We start from the raw sequence: 17,995 nt of genomic DNA on the forward strand, positions 1-17,995 counted from the left end.
CCTCCCCCAAGCGCGCAGCCCAACGGCCGCACCCGAGCGCGCAGCGCGGCCTCTCCCTTCCCCTTCCCTCCCGTCCCTCCCTCGCTGGGCGGGCGGCGCAGGCCGCAGCCCCGCGGCGGGCCCCTCGTCGGCGGATTAAGGAAAGACGCCACACGGCCGTTCCGTCTCTTTCCCGCCGCCATAGCCGGGCGGTTCCTCTCGTACCTCCAGGTCGCGGCCTTTGTTCTTGAAGTTCTTCAGCCGTTGGTTGTCCAGTTTCTCGTTGTCGGCCATGGCGGGGGGGAAGGTGGGAGGGAGCGCGGTTGCTGCTCCTCCGCCGCCTCCTCCTCCTTTTTCTCCTCCCGGACCCGTGGCCCCGGAGCTCGAATCCACCGGAGGCCGCTTTAAGCAGCGGCCGAGTTCTCTCGCCGCGCCGCTGCCGGCCTGCTCGGGGCGGCGCTGCCCCGCTGCCGGGCGCCGAACGTGCCGGGAGCCAGGGACGGTGCGAGAGGGAAGGGGGGGAGGGGGGAGGGGAAAGAGGGGCAGCCTCGCTCTGGGCCGCCCGGCCGCGCCCGCCGATTGGTCGAGGAGCCCGCGCCCGGCGGCCAATGGGAGAAAGGAGGGAGAGGGAGGGAGCTGCGCGGCGCCGTGACGCGCGCGATGACGGAGATCGGGAGGGGGAGGGGAGAGAGAGCGAGGCTTTCCAGGAGCTTCGGCCGCCGCCATTTTGAGTGGCGGGTCGGGGCGATGGGGCAGAGGGGAGGGGCGGGAGGCGGTCGCTCGTCGTCTTGATGGGAGCGCCATCGTCGCTGTAACGCCAGACTTGGCAAAAGTCAATTAAACGTTTCTATAATGCAATTCTTCCCCTTGGGGGCTGGTGTGTGTGTGTCAGAGAGGGCTGCTGTCTCAATGAAGGCGATATCAGCCCTGCTTCCCCAGGCCTTGGCGGTAGGCGCGGCTGAGGGGGCAGAGGAGGAAGCGGGGCGCGGGGAGCGGCGGGTGCTGCGGCGGCTCCTGTGGGGACGCGGGTAAGCTCCGGTAGAGAATCGGCGCTGTGTGTGCTTAGGGCTCGGCGCCCTCTGCCTGCATCCCCTCTGAGCTCCCCCAGGGATGGGGATCCCAGCTCTATCAGTGCATCACCCACCTTCTGGAGAAGAAATGTTTCCCAATACCCGACCTAAACCTCCCCTGGCAGAAATAAAGCCACTACCTCTCTTATCAATATTGGCGGACACGAGGTTTCCATAATTGTTAAGAGCTTTCAACATTACACGGGTTTGTTAACTCCTTGCTTCCTTCCAGGATGCTTTATAACGAAAATGTCACCTATGTGTTGCACCAGCTGTTGCAGTTGCAGAAAGTCTTTCCTGAATTTATATTGAGCATAGCAGCGAAGAGAATAATGGTACCATGAAAATTCCAAGGATGTGTTTTGTTTAAACACAGCTGAGGCTTTCCGTTTATACCAAGTGATGTGGTTCTCTGATACGTCCTTATTATTTTGGTAAATTAGGAGTATAACAACACTGTTTGTTGGAAACTCGGAGCTGATAAGCTACAGCTTCTTGGCAGTGACTTTTCCAGAAGTGCAGAAGAAATCTCCTAATTCTGCAGCTTTTTTGTGACGCGGCTGATCAGATCACAGAAAATTTCTGGGTAGGCAGACAACAAGGATTAAAAGAAGAATAATAATATAAAAAAAACCCTGGATATTTTGTGAAGATAACACTGTTTTGTTTTCTTCCTTTCAAAGCTTACTTAGTACTGCATGTAACATTTGAACGCAACTTTTACTCCTAACAAAATTATGCTGGGAGTGGTACCCAGTACTTCAGTCTCACTAAATATATGAGCATACCTAGTTGTCTACCATCTTCCTTGAAGCCAGCAACAGTAACTCCTGGATGTTGCAGTCTGGTATACAAGAAAGAAATTTTCTGTACTGGTCTATTTGTGTCTTAAGAGGTAATGCACTATTTTAATGAAAGGATTAGCAGGTAAAATATTTTGCCTTACCAAATTGGAAATCTCTTACATTTGCTATGGCTTTTGTTGTACTGAGTTTATTTTGTAGCTCTGTATTTACGTCTGAATGGTTTGAATTAGCTAAAGTGAAACTTCCCTACTTCTGATTTAATTTTCAGGCATGTTTTAAGGCTGCCTCCTCTTGTGGCTGAGGATTGTATTGTATGTTTCACAGAGACATGCAAAATCCTGTATTTTCTTCATTCTCTGTCATCTTTGAAACTGCCCTAGCTGAACATAGCTGTTGCAATCACACAGTGATGGAAATAGATCTGCGCTGCCAATCGTGATCTAATGCCTTTGCTGAACTATGTTTGTTTGTTTGTTTGTTTGTTTGACATGGTAAGAGAATGCAGAAAGGAATACCTAAAACAGAACTGAAGTTAAACTAGCTATGTATTTTTTGAAGTGAAAATTTGAGGTGAAGCACTATGCATTTTGACTGATTAGGCTGTTTGTACAGCTAACGTTTTGCTCCTTCTGAGGAAATTGCATGAGACAGAAGGAAATACAAGGCTTTTCAAAAGTGAAACTGCTTTGGAGCTTTGCATAATAGCATAAGTAAAAATACTGAAAAGTTACTGTTACAGAACGACATGAAATCATTGGTCTCGTAAGATGTCAGGTGCTTTACAGATCTATCACGTTTTTGCTGGTTAGTTGTGCTGTCCCTTCCTTGGAGGAACAGCTGTTGAGTCCCAGGGAAACATTTTTGCAGAGTGGTTTTTAGACTGTTACATCCTCAAGAAGTCTTCTTTGTGGATCAGTAGGTTAAGGCACAACTGAGGCTCTGTCTCTGTAGAATGTGGTCACCAATAATGAAATTAGTCTCTGTAATTTGATTTCTGATCATGCCTTAAAATGACAAGGTGAAAAAAATACACAGTGTCCAAGAGCTGGCCCAGAAGTTAACGAAAAGGAAGACAAGTTTTCTCCCATCGCTGCTGTTTTCATAGTTAGCCTTCCCTTGTCTTTGCTAACCTAAACAGGCTGATTTATCACCTCTGTCGCCACACTCAGCTCTGACTGATTACACAGCATGTAGTTTGGGAAGGATGGAATTGGAAAGCCAGCACATTCTCTAGCGACCAAAACTGACTCAATGCCCCAACTAGTAACAATGACCTTTCCATGGAATCATCTCTCTTAGCATTACCTCTCAGTTCTTGGAAAAGGATTGACCGAAAGGAGGAGCTGAGCAATAGCCGTGTCATTTCATGAGTAACCATTTGAAAATAACTAAGAATCACTCAGCATTCCTCGGAGAATCTTCCTTCAAACTGACACCTGCCTTAAAATCACAGATCTAACAGACCATTCTGACACGTGTGGTTTTCTTACCATGCACCTTCATACAAAATTCAAGAGCAAGCTTCGCTGTTATTAAATTATGTATGTTCAGAGGAAGACTATCCTTCAGCAGTCTTTGATCTGTATTTCTGGTCTGGTATCATCTGAAGAATAATTTACAGTCTGCCTTAAGTGCAGACGTAACCAGAGATTAATCAAGTGCATTTTGTTTAACTGTAGTCTGATAAATCTGTTTAGCTCTCAGAGGAACAATTACCACCTTATTTTTGTATTGGTTTGATTTTACTTCAGATCTGCCATGCAAATCACACAGCACGTGAAAGACTTGTTTTGAAGAACAGTTCTCTTCGGAATTCTTGTGATGCTGGTCTGTTTTTTTTTAACATAAAGCAGAAATTTTGGTCCATCTGAGCAAAGTGAGTTGCTGGAAATCGCTTCTCATGCCAGTAAACCTCTGTCTGTAGTGTAAGGAACAAGATATTATGTAAAACTGAGAAGATTTGTTTTGTACATAGAAAAATGTTCACTAATCCTGGGGCTTATGTGCATTTCAGACTCAAAATGGAATAGCTAGTATTAACGGAAAAGTAGGTAGGATATTTTCTGTTAGGGTATTTTCTGATAATCTTCTGTTTGGTGTGCAGACACAGCTATACATGTGTTCATTTTACAAGCAGCATTTCCAAGTCTGGAATCCAAGGGAGCTTGCTGGGTGTTAAAACAGCCATACCAAGTAATACCTGAACTTGGACTGGGATCAGCTGTGAATGCTGCACCGGTTGAGAAAGACATCAAAACTGAACTGGGCTTCACAAAATGGGGCTTTATTTTGAGATGGACATCATTACAAAAATAGCTATGTCAGATTGAATAGGAGCCATTCAAGTAAAACTCTATGGCTGGTTCAGGCTCCATGAAGCAGCTCAGGTTCTTTGCACTTGTTTTCACTTGTCCCCAAAGTGCTCTGCTGTAGCTCCTTAACATCAAAAGCTTTCCTAGAGGGAGATGGAGGTGCTGACAGACTTTTTCTGCTGAAGGAGAGGGCAGGTGGAGGCATAATGGTGCCAGAAACAAGTCAGCACACAGCCTTAGCATGAGCCTGTGCAGACCTACAGCACAGCACTGGGCTGTGAGCAGCACGCACTGGGCTTGTATTTCTGGCCTCCCCCTGAATGGGGAGCTGCTTTAGGGGAACTAAATCAAAGTTGTGCATTTGCAAAAGGCAGCACAACTCTTAAGATTAAATCTAAGAGGAAAAATTGATTTCTACTCTTTGAGTGCTGCTGTTACATTCAGTCCTCCTTTACATCACTGAGTTAGAACTGTGCTTCTGTATGTGCCTTTTCCAGCTGCTGTGTTTTGGGTGTCACCTTTTGGTACGGCGTTGGGTTTTGCCTGAGCCTCCGCAATCTCCTGTGCTGTTTTCCTATTCTACCCATTTGAACTGTTTGAGCCAGACTGCAATTTTTTCTCTTTTAGAAAATGTTCAGACAAACCTGAGGTTCTCTGACCTCTTGCTTTGTTAGCTGGCTCTTTATTAGCTGTTCAGATTTGCTTTGCTCCAGTTGTAAGTCAATTTGCAGTGCTGTACCTGCAGCAGCCACAACAAACGCAGCAGAGTTCCTGCAGTCATTGCTGACTGCTATCATGGCTTTACTTTTTACTGATGTCTGGAGGCATGTGAAAAGTGCAGTATGATGGCCTGTGCATTGAAGAAATGTGGGGTGGATGCACGTCATCCCTTTTGAGCTACAAATGCATTAGTACTGCTGTCTTAGATAAATGAATGTCTGAAACAAAGCACAGCCTTCTGCCCTGACTCTCTGCTCACTTTTTCAGTGTGCTTTTTAAACTGTTACTCTGCTGTTTAATGTTGCTTTTTGTTGGAAGCTGCCTGAAGTCCTTTGCATGACAGAAGTAAAATATGCGAACCACAAACTCTTGACTATACATAACATGTAGTACAGTAATCCAACATTTTGTAACCACCCCTGGCAAGTGTCTGTGTTCATCTCAGGCCTTGCAGTTACCCCTAGGAAGGCATCGCAGTGCTGCTCTGCAGCCAAGGCTGGGAGAGAAATGATTTACCCTGCTTTGAAAGGTAATACAGCCCGTGTAATCAATGACAGGTGCTGCTACAGTGCATGAGCAGAAATAGCTTCTAGGGAATTTTCTGCAAGTAGTTTCAGCTCTCATATCTTTGGGCTAAATTCATTTGCACACAAGAGTCATTCTCTCATGCAGCGTGATGCTTCTGTCACATCCAAAAGCTGTGGAGTTCTGGTGCATGTCTTTATTTTCCTGGGTCCATTTTACAAGTAGAATTTAGAGTCATTGGTTACGCTGTATTTCAGCTTTGCTGTATTTAGAGAAAAACCTAATGTATTTACACTTCTACCCTTTAGCTGGAGCAGTGCTTAGAAACCTACTTTCTAGCAACACAAATACTCAGAGCAATGGACTGCGCGGAACTGAAAATCAGCCTAACATGTCCTAAGGTGTCCAAAACTCGGTGGGATTCAACACCTTTCCATTTGTGACACTGTAATCACGTTGCACAGTGCACTAACATTACTGAGATATCAGCTGTTCATAAATCCAAAGGCTGTTGATATCACTGTGCCAAATCAGTTTGCGTGCTCTCACTCGTTTAACGCTGTCCTTCACCAGGCTTTCTTTCCTGTGCTTGCTTAGAGCCTAAGCATTATAATTGTCCTGGGGATGTCCTCCCACGCGGCCTGTTTGAGTTTGAAACACCACATCATGAGGACTTTTTCATAGTTAAAGAGTTTTAGATATTTTCCTTTTCCATTTTTTTTGGAAGCTACCGTGCGATGAGTTCTAAGATAACGCACTGCATTCTTTGCCTTCAAAAAGAGGGCCTGCAAAACAGATCCCCAGATGGTACCAATTAAAGGTAGTTCCTTTGGCTTTGGGGGCGGTTTGCTGATTCACATCAGCTGAACATCTGCTCTTGTGATTAGAAAATAAACGTAGGGCTCCCACATGACTGCAAGCACTGAGCAGCAGGCACTCGTGTTAGAGCTTATGGTCAGGCTGTCAGAGCTGTGTGGAGCAGTATGTGAACCTGTGCCTGAGCTCAGTTAGTCTGATTTAACATGACTTTGTATTTAATAGAACCTTCTATTTTGAGATTGCTTTTGATTTAAATTGAACTGTAGAAAAATTCACCAGTCTCTGCATGTTTGGCTTTTAACGATCAGATCGTTTGAAGACAGACTTAGGGACCATGCAGGAACTCTTGCCAAGGAAGTTTCTTGGTGCTGGAAGTGATCACAGAATCTGTCAGCTGCAAATAGCTGAAGAAGAAGGAGAACCAAGCAGGGATCCACAGACTGTGGAGCTGAGTTTCCTGTCTTTGTTTCAGCAGCTCTACCTTTCAAAGAGAGCAATTTCCTAATAAATACAGGGGGAAAAAGGTTTGTTTGAGATAAAAAGTGAGGAAATTGTTGGTTAAATGAGCTGCTTCTGTGTTTGCTGCAAGGCTTGGGGGTATCTTGTTTCCATGTCAAAAAAAAAAAAAAAAAAGTCTTCTAAAGAAGTCCCTGGAACCAAGTTCTCCTCTGGTAGCTCCACTGATCATAGCACAGTGAAGGGAATCTTCTTGCTTTAGGTGAATTCCATAATAGTTCTCATAAGGAAAACTATTATCTGCACATAGGGCTGGGAACTTCAATTTTCTGAATCCTGTTCCTCTCCTGTGCTGTCTGCAGAAAGGGAGGTTATCTGCCCTCATATCCTCTGTTCCTTGGTCTATCAGGTGGGAGAATGATGCTCAGAGCTGTGTTTTGAAAAACAAGTGTTCTGTACAGTATGCTTAGATAATTACAAATTAATATGAAGTGTTAGGCAATGAGTTTCCCATTGGATGTGGAACACTCAAGGCCTGAAAGAGGCAACCCAAGGCACTGGTCACAGCCACGAGCCACTGGAGTTCAAGAAGTGTTTGGACAACGCTTTCAGACGTAGGGTTTGGATTTTGGGTGGTGCTGTGTGGAGCCAGGGGTTGCACTCCATGATCCTTGTAGGTCCCTTCCAACTCAGGGTATTCTGTGACTCTATGACTGATAGGATCACAGAGCTAGGGACACTTAAGGGAGCACCTGAATTTTAAGCTGTATTACTTCTTTCCAGGCTGGATGTGGCTCTGCAGCCTGCTCTGGTGGCACGGGGGGGGTTGAAACTAGATGATGAGGTCCTTTTCAACCCAGACCATTCTATGATTCTGGCTGTTGATGCTGCCAGTGAGCAGAATTTAGCGTATAAAATGGCATCGGATCTGAGATGCATCTTTTATGAATAAATATGTAAATGTCCAGATGCAGATTGCTATTTTCAATGCTGCGTTTCAGTCTAATTTTGCAAGGCAACTGGAATACATAACTGCCTTTGGAATTTCGGAAGGCTGAAGGATTGATATTGAGTAGGGATGTGAAAATACACTAACTATGCATATCTCTTTGTTGAACTATAATGTAGAAAATGAGTACTTCTGAGCAGCAGCACTAACGAGGCCCATTCTTGTAAGGATTTGTGACTGAGCTCTCCTTTATTTTCTAGTGTCTGATAAAGGGTAATATTTCTGTTTCAGCTTTTCTTTTGGAGGGGGAATAATGGCCACATAATTTTCCTGAAATACGTGGAGTTTTAGTAGCTTAAAGAACTCTATCCTTCTATCAGATCAACTGATACATCAACTCTTTCTTTTAGCGTTCATTACTTCTTTTTATATATTATTAAAATCTCCTTTCAGTTATGAACTGTAATTCAGGGCTGTTATGAATCACTAACTACTTGGTGTGAAAATTCACTTTAAGGTTAATGGCAATTCTGGTTTAGGAGCACATAATTACATCCTGACAGGCGATGGAGTACCTGCTGTCCTTTCTCAGTGGTGATGTTCAATCCTTGAGACAGATAGGGCAGAATTCTGTGCTGTTCCTGCAGGAGAATAATGCTGCACAGAGAGAGGACTGGGGGGAAGCAGTGCTGCTGATGACAGGACTGGCAGCATGGCAGTCCTGGATGCTGTGGTGGCCAACCCAGTGTTTCTTGCAGTATTTCAGTAGGCTATGAGTAGTACTTGCCTACAGAGTAGCAAGTAAAAAACTGATGCAAAGCTGCCTTGCACTCCCATCTGTCACACAGAAGATTTTGAGGCAGACTTACCTGCCTGAATATTTGTTTTTGTGTCCACAGCTGCCAGTGTATATTTTACTCTAATGATAAAAATTGCTTTTGGAGAAAAATAAACAAAAACAAAAACAAAGGAGAGAGTGTAGGAAGAAGGGAAAAGGCACGGGTTGTGCACCGACGGGTCGGTAAGCTTTGGACATCTGTTACTGGGTAAAGCTTATTGAACATTTGAATGACTGTTGATTACTTTTTTTCCCAAAGGCTGCGACCAAGAGTGAGGAAAAGGAACCAGTGGGTGATTTGCACCCCAGTAACAACAGCCTCACCTGGGAAACCCACCGACAGCCATTCAGGTGGGGGCACAGCCACGTGCTTGATGGCACGAGGATTCACTTTCTGGGGAGGTAGGTTTGGCTATCAGAGGGGTGCTAGGTTAGGGTGAGCGCTGTTATGGAGTTACTCTTGAATTGTCTAAAACAAGACACTACCATCCACCAGCAGCATCACAGCCAAACATTAAATCAAGTTTCTTCAAAAATTAAGTTCAGTGCTCCATAACTTCAAGAGATTTTCAAGAAAATGTCAGGCTTGTTCTGTTAATTTTAGCTCGTTATATACGACACTCACAGCTCCTTCTATAGGCCAGATTGCAGGAGGGATTCCCACAAGATAGGAACAGTTTTTAATCCTCTCAGCATTTACATACTGTAAATAAATCAGAACCCCATGAAGAAATGTGAAAGACATCAGACAATTTGCTGTATACGTGAATTACACTGCTAACGTATTGAATGGGTTTTTAATTACAAGGAAATACACAGTGTCTTTGTGCCCAGTGGGTTAGTGAGGTTTGTAAGCCCCCAGAGCAAAGGGAGAAACATATAGGAGAGGGCTCTGTGTTAATGATGTAATCATTCACTTACAGAAGGACTCCTGCATATCGGGGGAGCTCTTCTGGCCACTTCCTCACTGGTGGTACACTTATCTTCATGAGGTGGAAGGGCTGCGAGAGGAGGAGATGATCCAGTGAGGTACAAACAGAATAATAGGAATTGTTAATGAGAGAATTCTAAATGATTTCCTCAAAAGAAGTTATTTGAGGAAAATCTTCTGACAGAAGAATGTCGAACATTTCAGTCCATGGCGTTTGGAGTTGATTTGGAATATTTACATTTGAAGTGGTTTCAAGCTGCAGATTTCTTGTCCAGGTCAAATATTGAAGTAAATGCATGGCTCTGCTTAGACACCGCTTTGAGAAAACGTGCACCGTTAGGAAGTTTCTGTTCCCCAAAGTGCTGTAATTTTGAAACAGTCATCTTCAGGTGGAATGAAGTGTGGGTATTTCCTGAGGTGCCACATTTGGTACCACCGGGCTGTAAGTATTGATATCTGTAAAGGTTCATATCTGAAGATGCTTCACTGCTGTTTTAATTAATGAGATTGTGGTTGAAAAAGGAGGGTGCAGATTTTTAGCTCTGTGTTGTATAAACATCTCAAACCAAAATGATCTCAAGCTCACATTGTCACTATTTGAATTTACAGTTCAATTATTATTAGCTGCAGTATGTCCTATGGCCACAAGATGTCTCAGTGAGGAAATACTGAACTTTTACGAAGTGGTTTTGCAATATTGCTCAAATCAGACAGGGACTTCCAGTATTTGGCTTGAATTTTACCCAGAACTCTACGTGGGCTTTTTACTAACATGAGACCTAAGACTGTGTATTTGTTTGCCCATTAGCGTAGGCAGTAAAAGATAACTTCAAGTGCTTAATGAACCAAATGACTCTTTGGAAAACCTTGGTTTTAAAAAAGGAAAGGTGTGAAGCATAGTCCTTACTAAGCAGGTGACAGCTGAGAAACATGAGTGTCTTCTTGTGTAGGATAGATAGGAGAGCAACTTTAGGCTGCTGCATTTCATTTCCACAATTGATTTTGATATGGTGCAACATATTTTAATTATTTTTATTTGGGATTAAATAGTGTTACTTAGAGCTGCTATAGGGAGTCAGTTATTTGTACCACACTTTCTCTAAGGAGATTTTCTTTGGGGGGCCGAATGTCACTGAAACCTATGAAAAAAATCTCCTTTTGTGTGTAATGCACACAGCGAAATGCTTGGGTGGTTACGTCCGTGAGCAAAGCAGGAATGCGTTAAATATTGATTTTAGAACAAGAAGAGGCTTCTTATCACACTTATTGCAAGAGGGAAATGTGAAAAATGCTCAAGAGTTGGTGACTGCAGCATGACCTGTTTGTCTGTGTTGCTCTGTGTTGCTCAGTTTGCCTGCATGCACCCACTGCTCTGTTTGCCCTGGGAACGCTTCTCACCAATTTTTCTTTGTTTTTTTTGTATTCTTCCATTGTGTTTCTCTACTTATCTTCCCTCAGTTCACCTCCTGCATAATTCCTTCTATACCTTGTCTGAAGCAGACTATTTCTTATTTTATTTTATCTTCTTAGATTAGGAAATAAACCAGAGTGAATCAAGCTGTATTTTTACACACTTGTGCTGCCTGCAGCGCGCAGGTATCTGATGAGTGCATCAGCATTCCTACTGCCAGCAGCTCTGCACAGTTCAGGGACAATGAACCTGACACTGTAAATCCTCAGCAAGGGAAAAAGGTGCTTTCAGTCAGAAGGCACGGCCCCGTGCTGTGGGGAGGTGAGATGGCAGCATCCAGAGGAGGAAGGGCTCTGGGCATCAAACCCGACTGACGGAGCTGACATTCATCTCTCATGTAGTTGTTAAGCTGCTTACAGAATGCCTTTGTGTTTTATTTTACGTCAAAGTGAAATGAGGGATTTTCTCATGAATTCAGAATTCCAAATCAGTTAAGAGAGGGCTGAGAGAATAGCATTCTTCAGTGATTAATGTGTGTACCTTAGATAAAGTATCTGAGCAGTATTAAGGCACAGCTACCCTTTAACAGCCAAGAGTGGTTGTTAGGGAGATTGGCTTTGGAGCAGCGCAGGTGTTGCTGCTGCCTCCAACTATCTTTGCTGTAAAGGACAAATACACAAGGCTTAGATTTTGAAGCCTCATGGTTTATTTTAACTCAAAAATGGCTTATTTTTGCAGATATCCCACAGGACTGGGGCAATAGCAATAGGATATAACCTATAAACTCTTCTCATCAATCAGGCAGTGTATGAAACGCAGAACAAAAAGATGATCTTTGGACCAAAGAAAGCACATTCTGGGGCTAAAAGAGGAAATAATAAAATAGTTGTCAAAAATATGGGCCAAGGCCGTATCATAAAAGCAGGAGAGCTATTGTCAGGATTTCTGAATGCGTGGTGGGAAGGGAGTGCTTTAAGGAAGGATCTGGAAGAAAACAATGAAACAGTTTTGTAAATGCATTTGGGTTATTGTTTCCAAGTGTAAGGAGCAGCGTGAGAGCAAGCACACAGGGATCAATGAAAATCTAATAAAAAGACCACAAAAACTGCCATTGCTTCTATGGTAACTGTTGAAGCAGTGGGAAAGTGAGAAAATTTCTGCTGTGCAGAGACCTGCAGGTGTAACTGTGTAGCTGGGGAAGGGGTCAGGGAGGAGAGGGAGGTGGGAGGTGTCCCTTCATGGCAGCCCAGCTTCGCTCCAGATGTAGCACAGCGACGCTGCAGGTAAACTGTGCACTGCTGTGAGCAGGACAAGAGCGTCACAGAACTCTGCAGGAAGGAAGTCAGGAGGTAAAGCGTGATTTCTTGAAGTCGCATGTATTCAAAATAAGGCCTGTTTTAAGTTGTTACAGTTTTATGAATTCGTATTTGTAAATTTTACCCAGAGGATGGTGTGTGCTTTTTAAGCAGGGTCTCCACCCTCAAGACTTGACATCCTGAATTACAGAGACTAAAAGAATCTACTGTGATCTGATGAGGTAAATGTCCAGATTCCTTATGCCTGTGCTTAATAGGAATACTTGAGTCAATTACAAGTGCAAGAACTCTAGTTGTAGCAGCACAGAACTTTGCATGGGTCATTTACTTTAACAGAAAAGCCTACTTCAACATGCACACAGTGCTTCTAAATATTCTGAACAAATAAAAGCAGACGATGTTTGTTTCGATATATGAAAGTCTTCCATTATTGGAGTTTAGTTGTCTGAAAGGAGGGGGAATAGAGACATGTGAGGTAACTCGACCAGCTTAGATTACCTGATGCTGAGAAAGCCTTGTCCTGCATTTCTTCTGCACTATTCCTTCCTTTGATTCTGCAGAGTATTCAGTTACTGGAGGAGTTGTTTCCCGGAGGAAGGAGGGAGTGTTACCATCCAGATGTGCCATGGTTCCTTAGGTTGTTCCCTGTCTGCCCTTAAAGCAGCATTCAGTCCTGTTGGGATGGCGTTCAGTCAGCTCTGTGACATCTGTTCCAAAATTCAGGAAGACAATTGTGATTTTATACCACAGTCATCAATGCTTGGTCAGAAGGACGTTTCCCCGTATTCCATGTTTGTTCACTTCTAAATGATCACACCCAAACATTTCCCACTGAATAAGCTCCTGTACAGCTGACAGCATACAGCGTGCTGAGGATTCTCACATCCTGCCCTTTGTGTTTCACAGTCTCAGCTATGCACCATTGACTTGTTCAGGGATGATTGTTCTGAGCAGAAACAAACAGGCACAGCCAACTTTGTGTAATAGCAGACACTGGAGGACTCCTACAGTGCAGCTGCAACATGTTTGATGTTTCTGCCTGCCTCATGCAGTTGCACAAGACTGTCAGTATGCATCAATAAGAAATGCAGGAACGTAAGGTCAGGACCTGCAGTCAGGGTGTGGTTCATTGCAAAAGCTAATGGAAAGAGTTCCAAACCCAGAATCATCGTAGAAGGCTGGCAAGATCCCCAGTGCCTTTAAAACCTTCCCCCAAGCAAACTTTTCCAGTCACACAGCATCTGATCTGCTGCTCAGTTTGGCTGCAGTATGAAAAAGCAGCTTCTGACATTCCTGTTGCACAAGCAGGGGGCAGTACACTCTTCTTGCTTTCTCGAGGCACCCTGAACATTTCCTTCAAGAATCCTAAAATTGTTTTCAGGATCCTTATAGCTTTTGTATCCAATACAAGTTATCCAGAAATCAATTGTGCTTATGTATTTTGTATATGCCTTGTATTTTTAGCACAAGCAGGATTCAATTTGGTTGTGCTCTTGAGCATATACACTATTCTGCTAACTGTATTTTTCATCCAAGCAGTTGAATGATCTGAAGCTCCCCGTAGCAGGATGGAGTGGTGAAATGCCTTTTTAACTTCCTTGCCATCAATTTCACGCGTGACCTGCCATGGGATCGGGTATCAAACAACTTCCAGGCTTCCAGCAGGGAGCAGACGGCGCCCTGGGTTGCGTTGTGTGCACAAGAGCAGAAGGCACAGATGTGGCAACTGGCACAGGAGGCCCCGCTCTCCTCCTCTGACAACTCATTCAGCACAAACCCTGCCTGGCTGTGGGCCGGGGAGATGTGCCACCTTGGCTGCAGGGCCCACCCAGACGTGCTCTGCTCTCTGCTCCTACGGAACTCAGACACAAGCTGCTCTTCCTCCTCACCTTCTTACCCATGGAATAGGCCTCTCCGCAGCCCTTGCTCTGGATGTGGTGGGTACTCAAGGAGATGCTTTACTCCGGATGTAGAAAGGCAGTTTTGAACAGTGCATTCTATGCCCGCTGTGTGCTCATCCCAAAGAAGCCCAATGCACTTCATCCATACAGTATAGAAAAATACCAACCAGGAGGAGCTCTGGGAGCAGGCAAACTAATTAAGTCCGTGCTGTGGATTTCTGTCTTCTTGTTGGCTCTCTTGTGGCTGAAATGCTAAAATGGAGCATTTATCCCCTGGGAGATCAGTCTCTTGTACCTTATCAGCCTTGCCCTCAGTGGGGGCACCAGTGTGGTCCCTTTTCTCTATCTCATTGATTTTTTTAATTAAACTTTCAAGCATGCAATTCCTTTGAGAATCCTCCGCTACGTCCAGCTTGATTGATGTTTGTTTTGAGGCTTCAAAACCATTCAGGGAAAGGGGTCTCCACAGGCAGATAAAATGGCCAGGGCTTCCTTTCCTGAGGAAAGCCCTTAGAAAAAATACAAACAGAAAAAGTACTTGATATTAAGTGAACGTGAAAAGGTCTTATTTCCTTTGAAGTGCAATGTAAAAGATTTGCTTCAAATCAATGTGGGCATCATTGAATCTGATAACCTGGAGGAGTGACTGTGTGCCGGAGAGCTGCTTCTGTATTTTAGCTCTGCCAACTGGGTCTAATCATACTGTGCTGCTTCTCCCTTCAGAACTTGTTGTCTAATTAGAGACCCTGGTACACTCATTAAATCTCTTGCTGAACGAGGAAGTCCTGAGGCCAGTGAACTGGATTCTGATTTATAATCGATACCTGATCAGATTAAACGAGTGGGAGAATTAAATGACACTCACACAAATGTTTATAAATTTATTGATCTGAAATGTTACATTTTTAACATTGAATTGTTGAGTTTGGAAAAACAACATTTCCAGGTTGCGCATTCATCAGAAATATTTTCTGTGCTAGAAGGTATTTTACACTGACTCTAAATGAACAGCCCAGGCAATGTCGAGTCTGCAGACCTGCTCTGCTCTTGGAAACGTAGGCTCAACATGACTCAGGGTATAGCCCACAGTAATTGCCGTCAGTGTTAATAACAGCTTGTGCTGAGAAAGCTTCCTTTGTTCACTACTGCAGTGAATTCACCTGATGACTTCTTGTCTGTGAACAACGCATGCATGAGACAGCAGGGTACAGCTGAGGGCTTTACTTACTTCTTCACCCTTCTGCAACTTGAAATTCCTGCCTGTTTATTACTAAGAATGAAATGCAAACTTCTTACACACCAGGCAACACGTGCTGAGCTTTGCCACAGCTTTTCAGAGATCGTTTTGCCAAGGGGCTGCTGAGTGACTGAAGGACATGGCCAGCGATTGTGATAGATGCAGGGGAGAAGAAATGCAGGTGTCTAAGCAAACATCCTGAGCCCCGGAGCATCCTACCTCTGCAGACATGGCTCAAGAAGGCAGAAATAGATGGGCTGGATGTTCTGGGACTGTATAACCAATAACTACATAACCAACGGTCTTTTTCACTTCCTTATGAAGGAACAGGCTCTATTAACTTTTCCATCTTAGCATTTAAACTGTTTTCACGGTCGATACGGTTCAATTAGTCTTCTAGTTAACAATCCATCGTTGCTTTAAAGCATTCAGAATACTAATTCACTCCTTCATGAATCAGGAAGTCTCAACAGAAATTTCATTCAATTTTTTTTTATTTTTTTTTTAATCCCCAAACTGTAGCAACAGGATCAGCACTTTGTTGCACTTCTTATGTCAGATTTAATCAGAACTAAATTATTCAGTAACAAAATCTAAGGTGGCTTTGCTACAGGCAGGACAGGATCCGTCCGATTTCTAAGAGCTGACCAGCAGCCCCAAACAACAGCAGAGGGACAGGGGGGTAACAGTGTGACAGCAGACCTACACCTTACAAGCAGGTTTATCTGTGCCTCGGCAGGAGCAGATGTTGCTTGTTAAAATCTGTTCATAGTAATCGGTCCTAGAATGCAATAGTATCCAAACAAGTACTGAATAATGTTACATTTCTTTTTGCACATAGCTAAGAGCTTAGGCTACAAACAACTATAAGCAACGAACACATCCACAGAGTACATCTAAGGAGACAACATCTTATCTCTTGCTTTTGTTACTGAATGAACTGCTTGGCTCTGTTACCTTTTGATGAATTACTTGGCGTAAACATTTTAAGCATTGCTCACCTATTTTCTTTGCAACTACAAAAATTGAAGTGGTCAGCTCTCCTCTTTTACCATTCAGCACACACGTCTGAGCTGAATAACCCTGAGTGTGGTGCCACTAGTCAAATGAAGTGCAGCCGTATCTCAGAAGCATCTGCAGATATAAGAACATAATTTAAAATCGTCCAAGTGCATTATAAATATTTATTTACTTATAAATGAGTCCTCCAGAATCAAATATTTTAGTCCTATAAAATATTTTGAGTCATATTCACCAAAATCTGACGGCATAAATTCTTAACTTTTTTCCTTTTGCTTAAAACTTGTAGAGATCTCCTTTGATCTGCTGTAGTGTTTTGCAAATGCAGTCAGCCTTTGGAGTGCTTCTGACAGACCTTCTCCCGTGACGGCACAGCAGGGCTGGACGTACCAATTTCTGTCACAGCAGTACTTCTTCATGTGGAATCTCCTGGTTATTTCCTCAGCGTTTAAAGCCCCGGGCAGATCCTGCTTGTTTGCTAGCACGACGACCGGCACGTTTTTTATGGATTCATTCTTTAAAAGGAGTTCAAATGCTTTCTTTGATTCCTCTAGACGTTGCTTATCAGCGCTGTCCACGACATACATGAGTCCTTCTGCATTCTCCAGGAAATTGCACCAAAGCTGTCTCATTTTCTCTTGTCCTCCAACATCCCAAAAAGTCAGTGTAAAATCTTTCCCCGTTTCGATCATATCGACATTAAAGCCAATTGTTGGAATCGTTAGAAAAACGTCATCAGACTTGAACTTGTACAGCAGAGTAGATTTCCCTGCCGAATCGAGTCCTAACATCAGTATATTAGCTTGTTTTACTTTGGAGTGCTTGGTGATGTGGAGGCCCATTTGTGCCGTGGTTTCTGTATTAAACCTTTAGAGGCGGAATCCACTGTCTTCTGTGGAGCCAGTTTTTATCAGTACGACTTCTTTCTTCCTCCGTCAGACGGAGCACAAAGAATAAGGAAAAGGAAGTGGAAGCAGCTGCTTTGTGCTATGAAAAGTAAGTAAAAGCTCTGTACAAATACATTCTGGCTTTTATCGAGTTGATAATATGCAAACAGTATTTATGAAGGTGTAATGTTCAATGCCAAGCCCGTGGGTGGAACTGCAGTGAGTAATGTAGCAATGGGTCACAAAGCCCAAAGGTCTCTAAACATGCTCAAACACTGAGCCATACTCACTTGACCATCCTCTAGAATATAGGAACTCTTCTTTTGCCGAAGAACTGCGTGCTCTGAATCAGCAGTGATCTGGTTATACACCCAAACCCCGCAGTCCAGAGATCCACCACCCACCTGCAACTGTTTCAGTGAGTGCCTGCAGGCACCTCGCTGTGTCACCGCATCCCTTTTGGAGAAGAAACTTAATAACACAGCCAGTGAGGAAGGAAAACCCTATTGGTTTGTCCAGGCTCATCAGCCCATGGAACGACAAAGTTCCCGATTCACCAGAGTATCTCATCTCCCAGCAGAGCATTAATCTCGAGTGGTTTCTAATGTAAGCCTGTGGAGGTACACAAGGACTCAATCAAGCTGTGTTAGCCCTGCACTAAAAAATGCCCTGTGCTCTAAAGCTGGCTGCCTTTGACTCAGTAGTTATTCTTCCTGTTCCTTCCTGCATGAATTGCTCTGCTTTGACTACAAACTCTGAGTTATGTTTGTGTGAACACGTCCAACTGCACCACGCAGGATGCAGTCTCAGAACAGATC

At 43.9% G+C, this 17,995-nt stretch overlaps 2 protein-coding genes across 2 annotated transcripts in view; both read right to left on the bottom strand.

The window, feature by feature from the left end:
- Positions 1-426, bottom strand: part of KPNA4 (karyopherin subunit alpha 4) — a 19,177-nt gene extending 18,751 nt beyond the window's left edge. The window contains exon 1 of the mRNA XM_042820750.1: positions 205-426. Within this exon, the coding sequence (XP_042676684.1) occupies positions 205-273 (69 nt within the window). The 5' untranslated portion in view covers positions 274-426. The remainder of the gene's footprint in view (positions 1-204) is intronic.
- A 14,491-nt stretch (positions 427-14,917) lies between these two features.
- ARL14 (ADP ribosylation factor like GTPase 14) lies at positions 14,918-17,565 on the bottom strand. The gene has a single exon (XM_042820757.1). It carries the CDS (start codon positions 17,130-17,132, stop codon positions 16,548-16,550), a length of 585 nt encoding a protein of 194 aa, XP_042676691.1. The 5' UTR covers positions 17,133-17,565; the 3' UTR covers positions 14,918-16,547.
- Between the last annotated feature and the right edge of the window lie 430 nt (positions 17,566-17,995).

This window comes from Centrocercus urophasianus, unplaced genomic scaffold (genome assembly GCF_019232065.1).
Source record: "Centrocercus urophasianus isolate 14NV4802_14NV808 unplaced genomic scaffold, USGS_Curo_1.0 seq_19, whole genome shotgun sequence".
NCBI classification, from domain to species: Eukaryota; Metazoa; Chordata; class Aves; order Galliformes; family Phasianidae; genus Centrocercus; species Centrocercus urophasianus.

What these genes read in the sequence shown, in the direction of transcription:
- ARL14 (XM_042820757.1), bottom strand. Translation starts at nt 17,132, where the DNA reads ATGGGCCTCCACATCACCAAGCACTCCAAAGTAAAACAAGCTAATATA.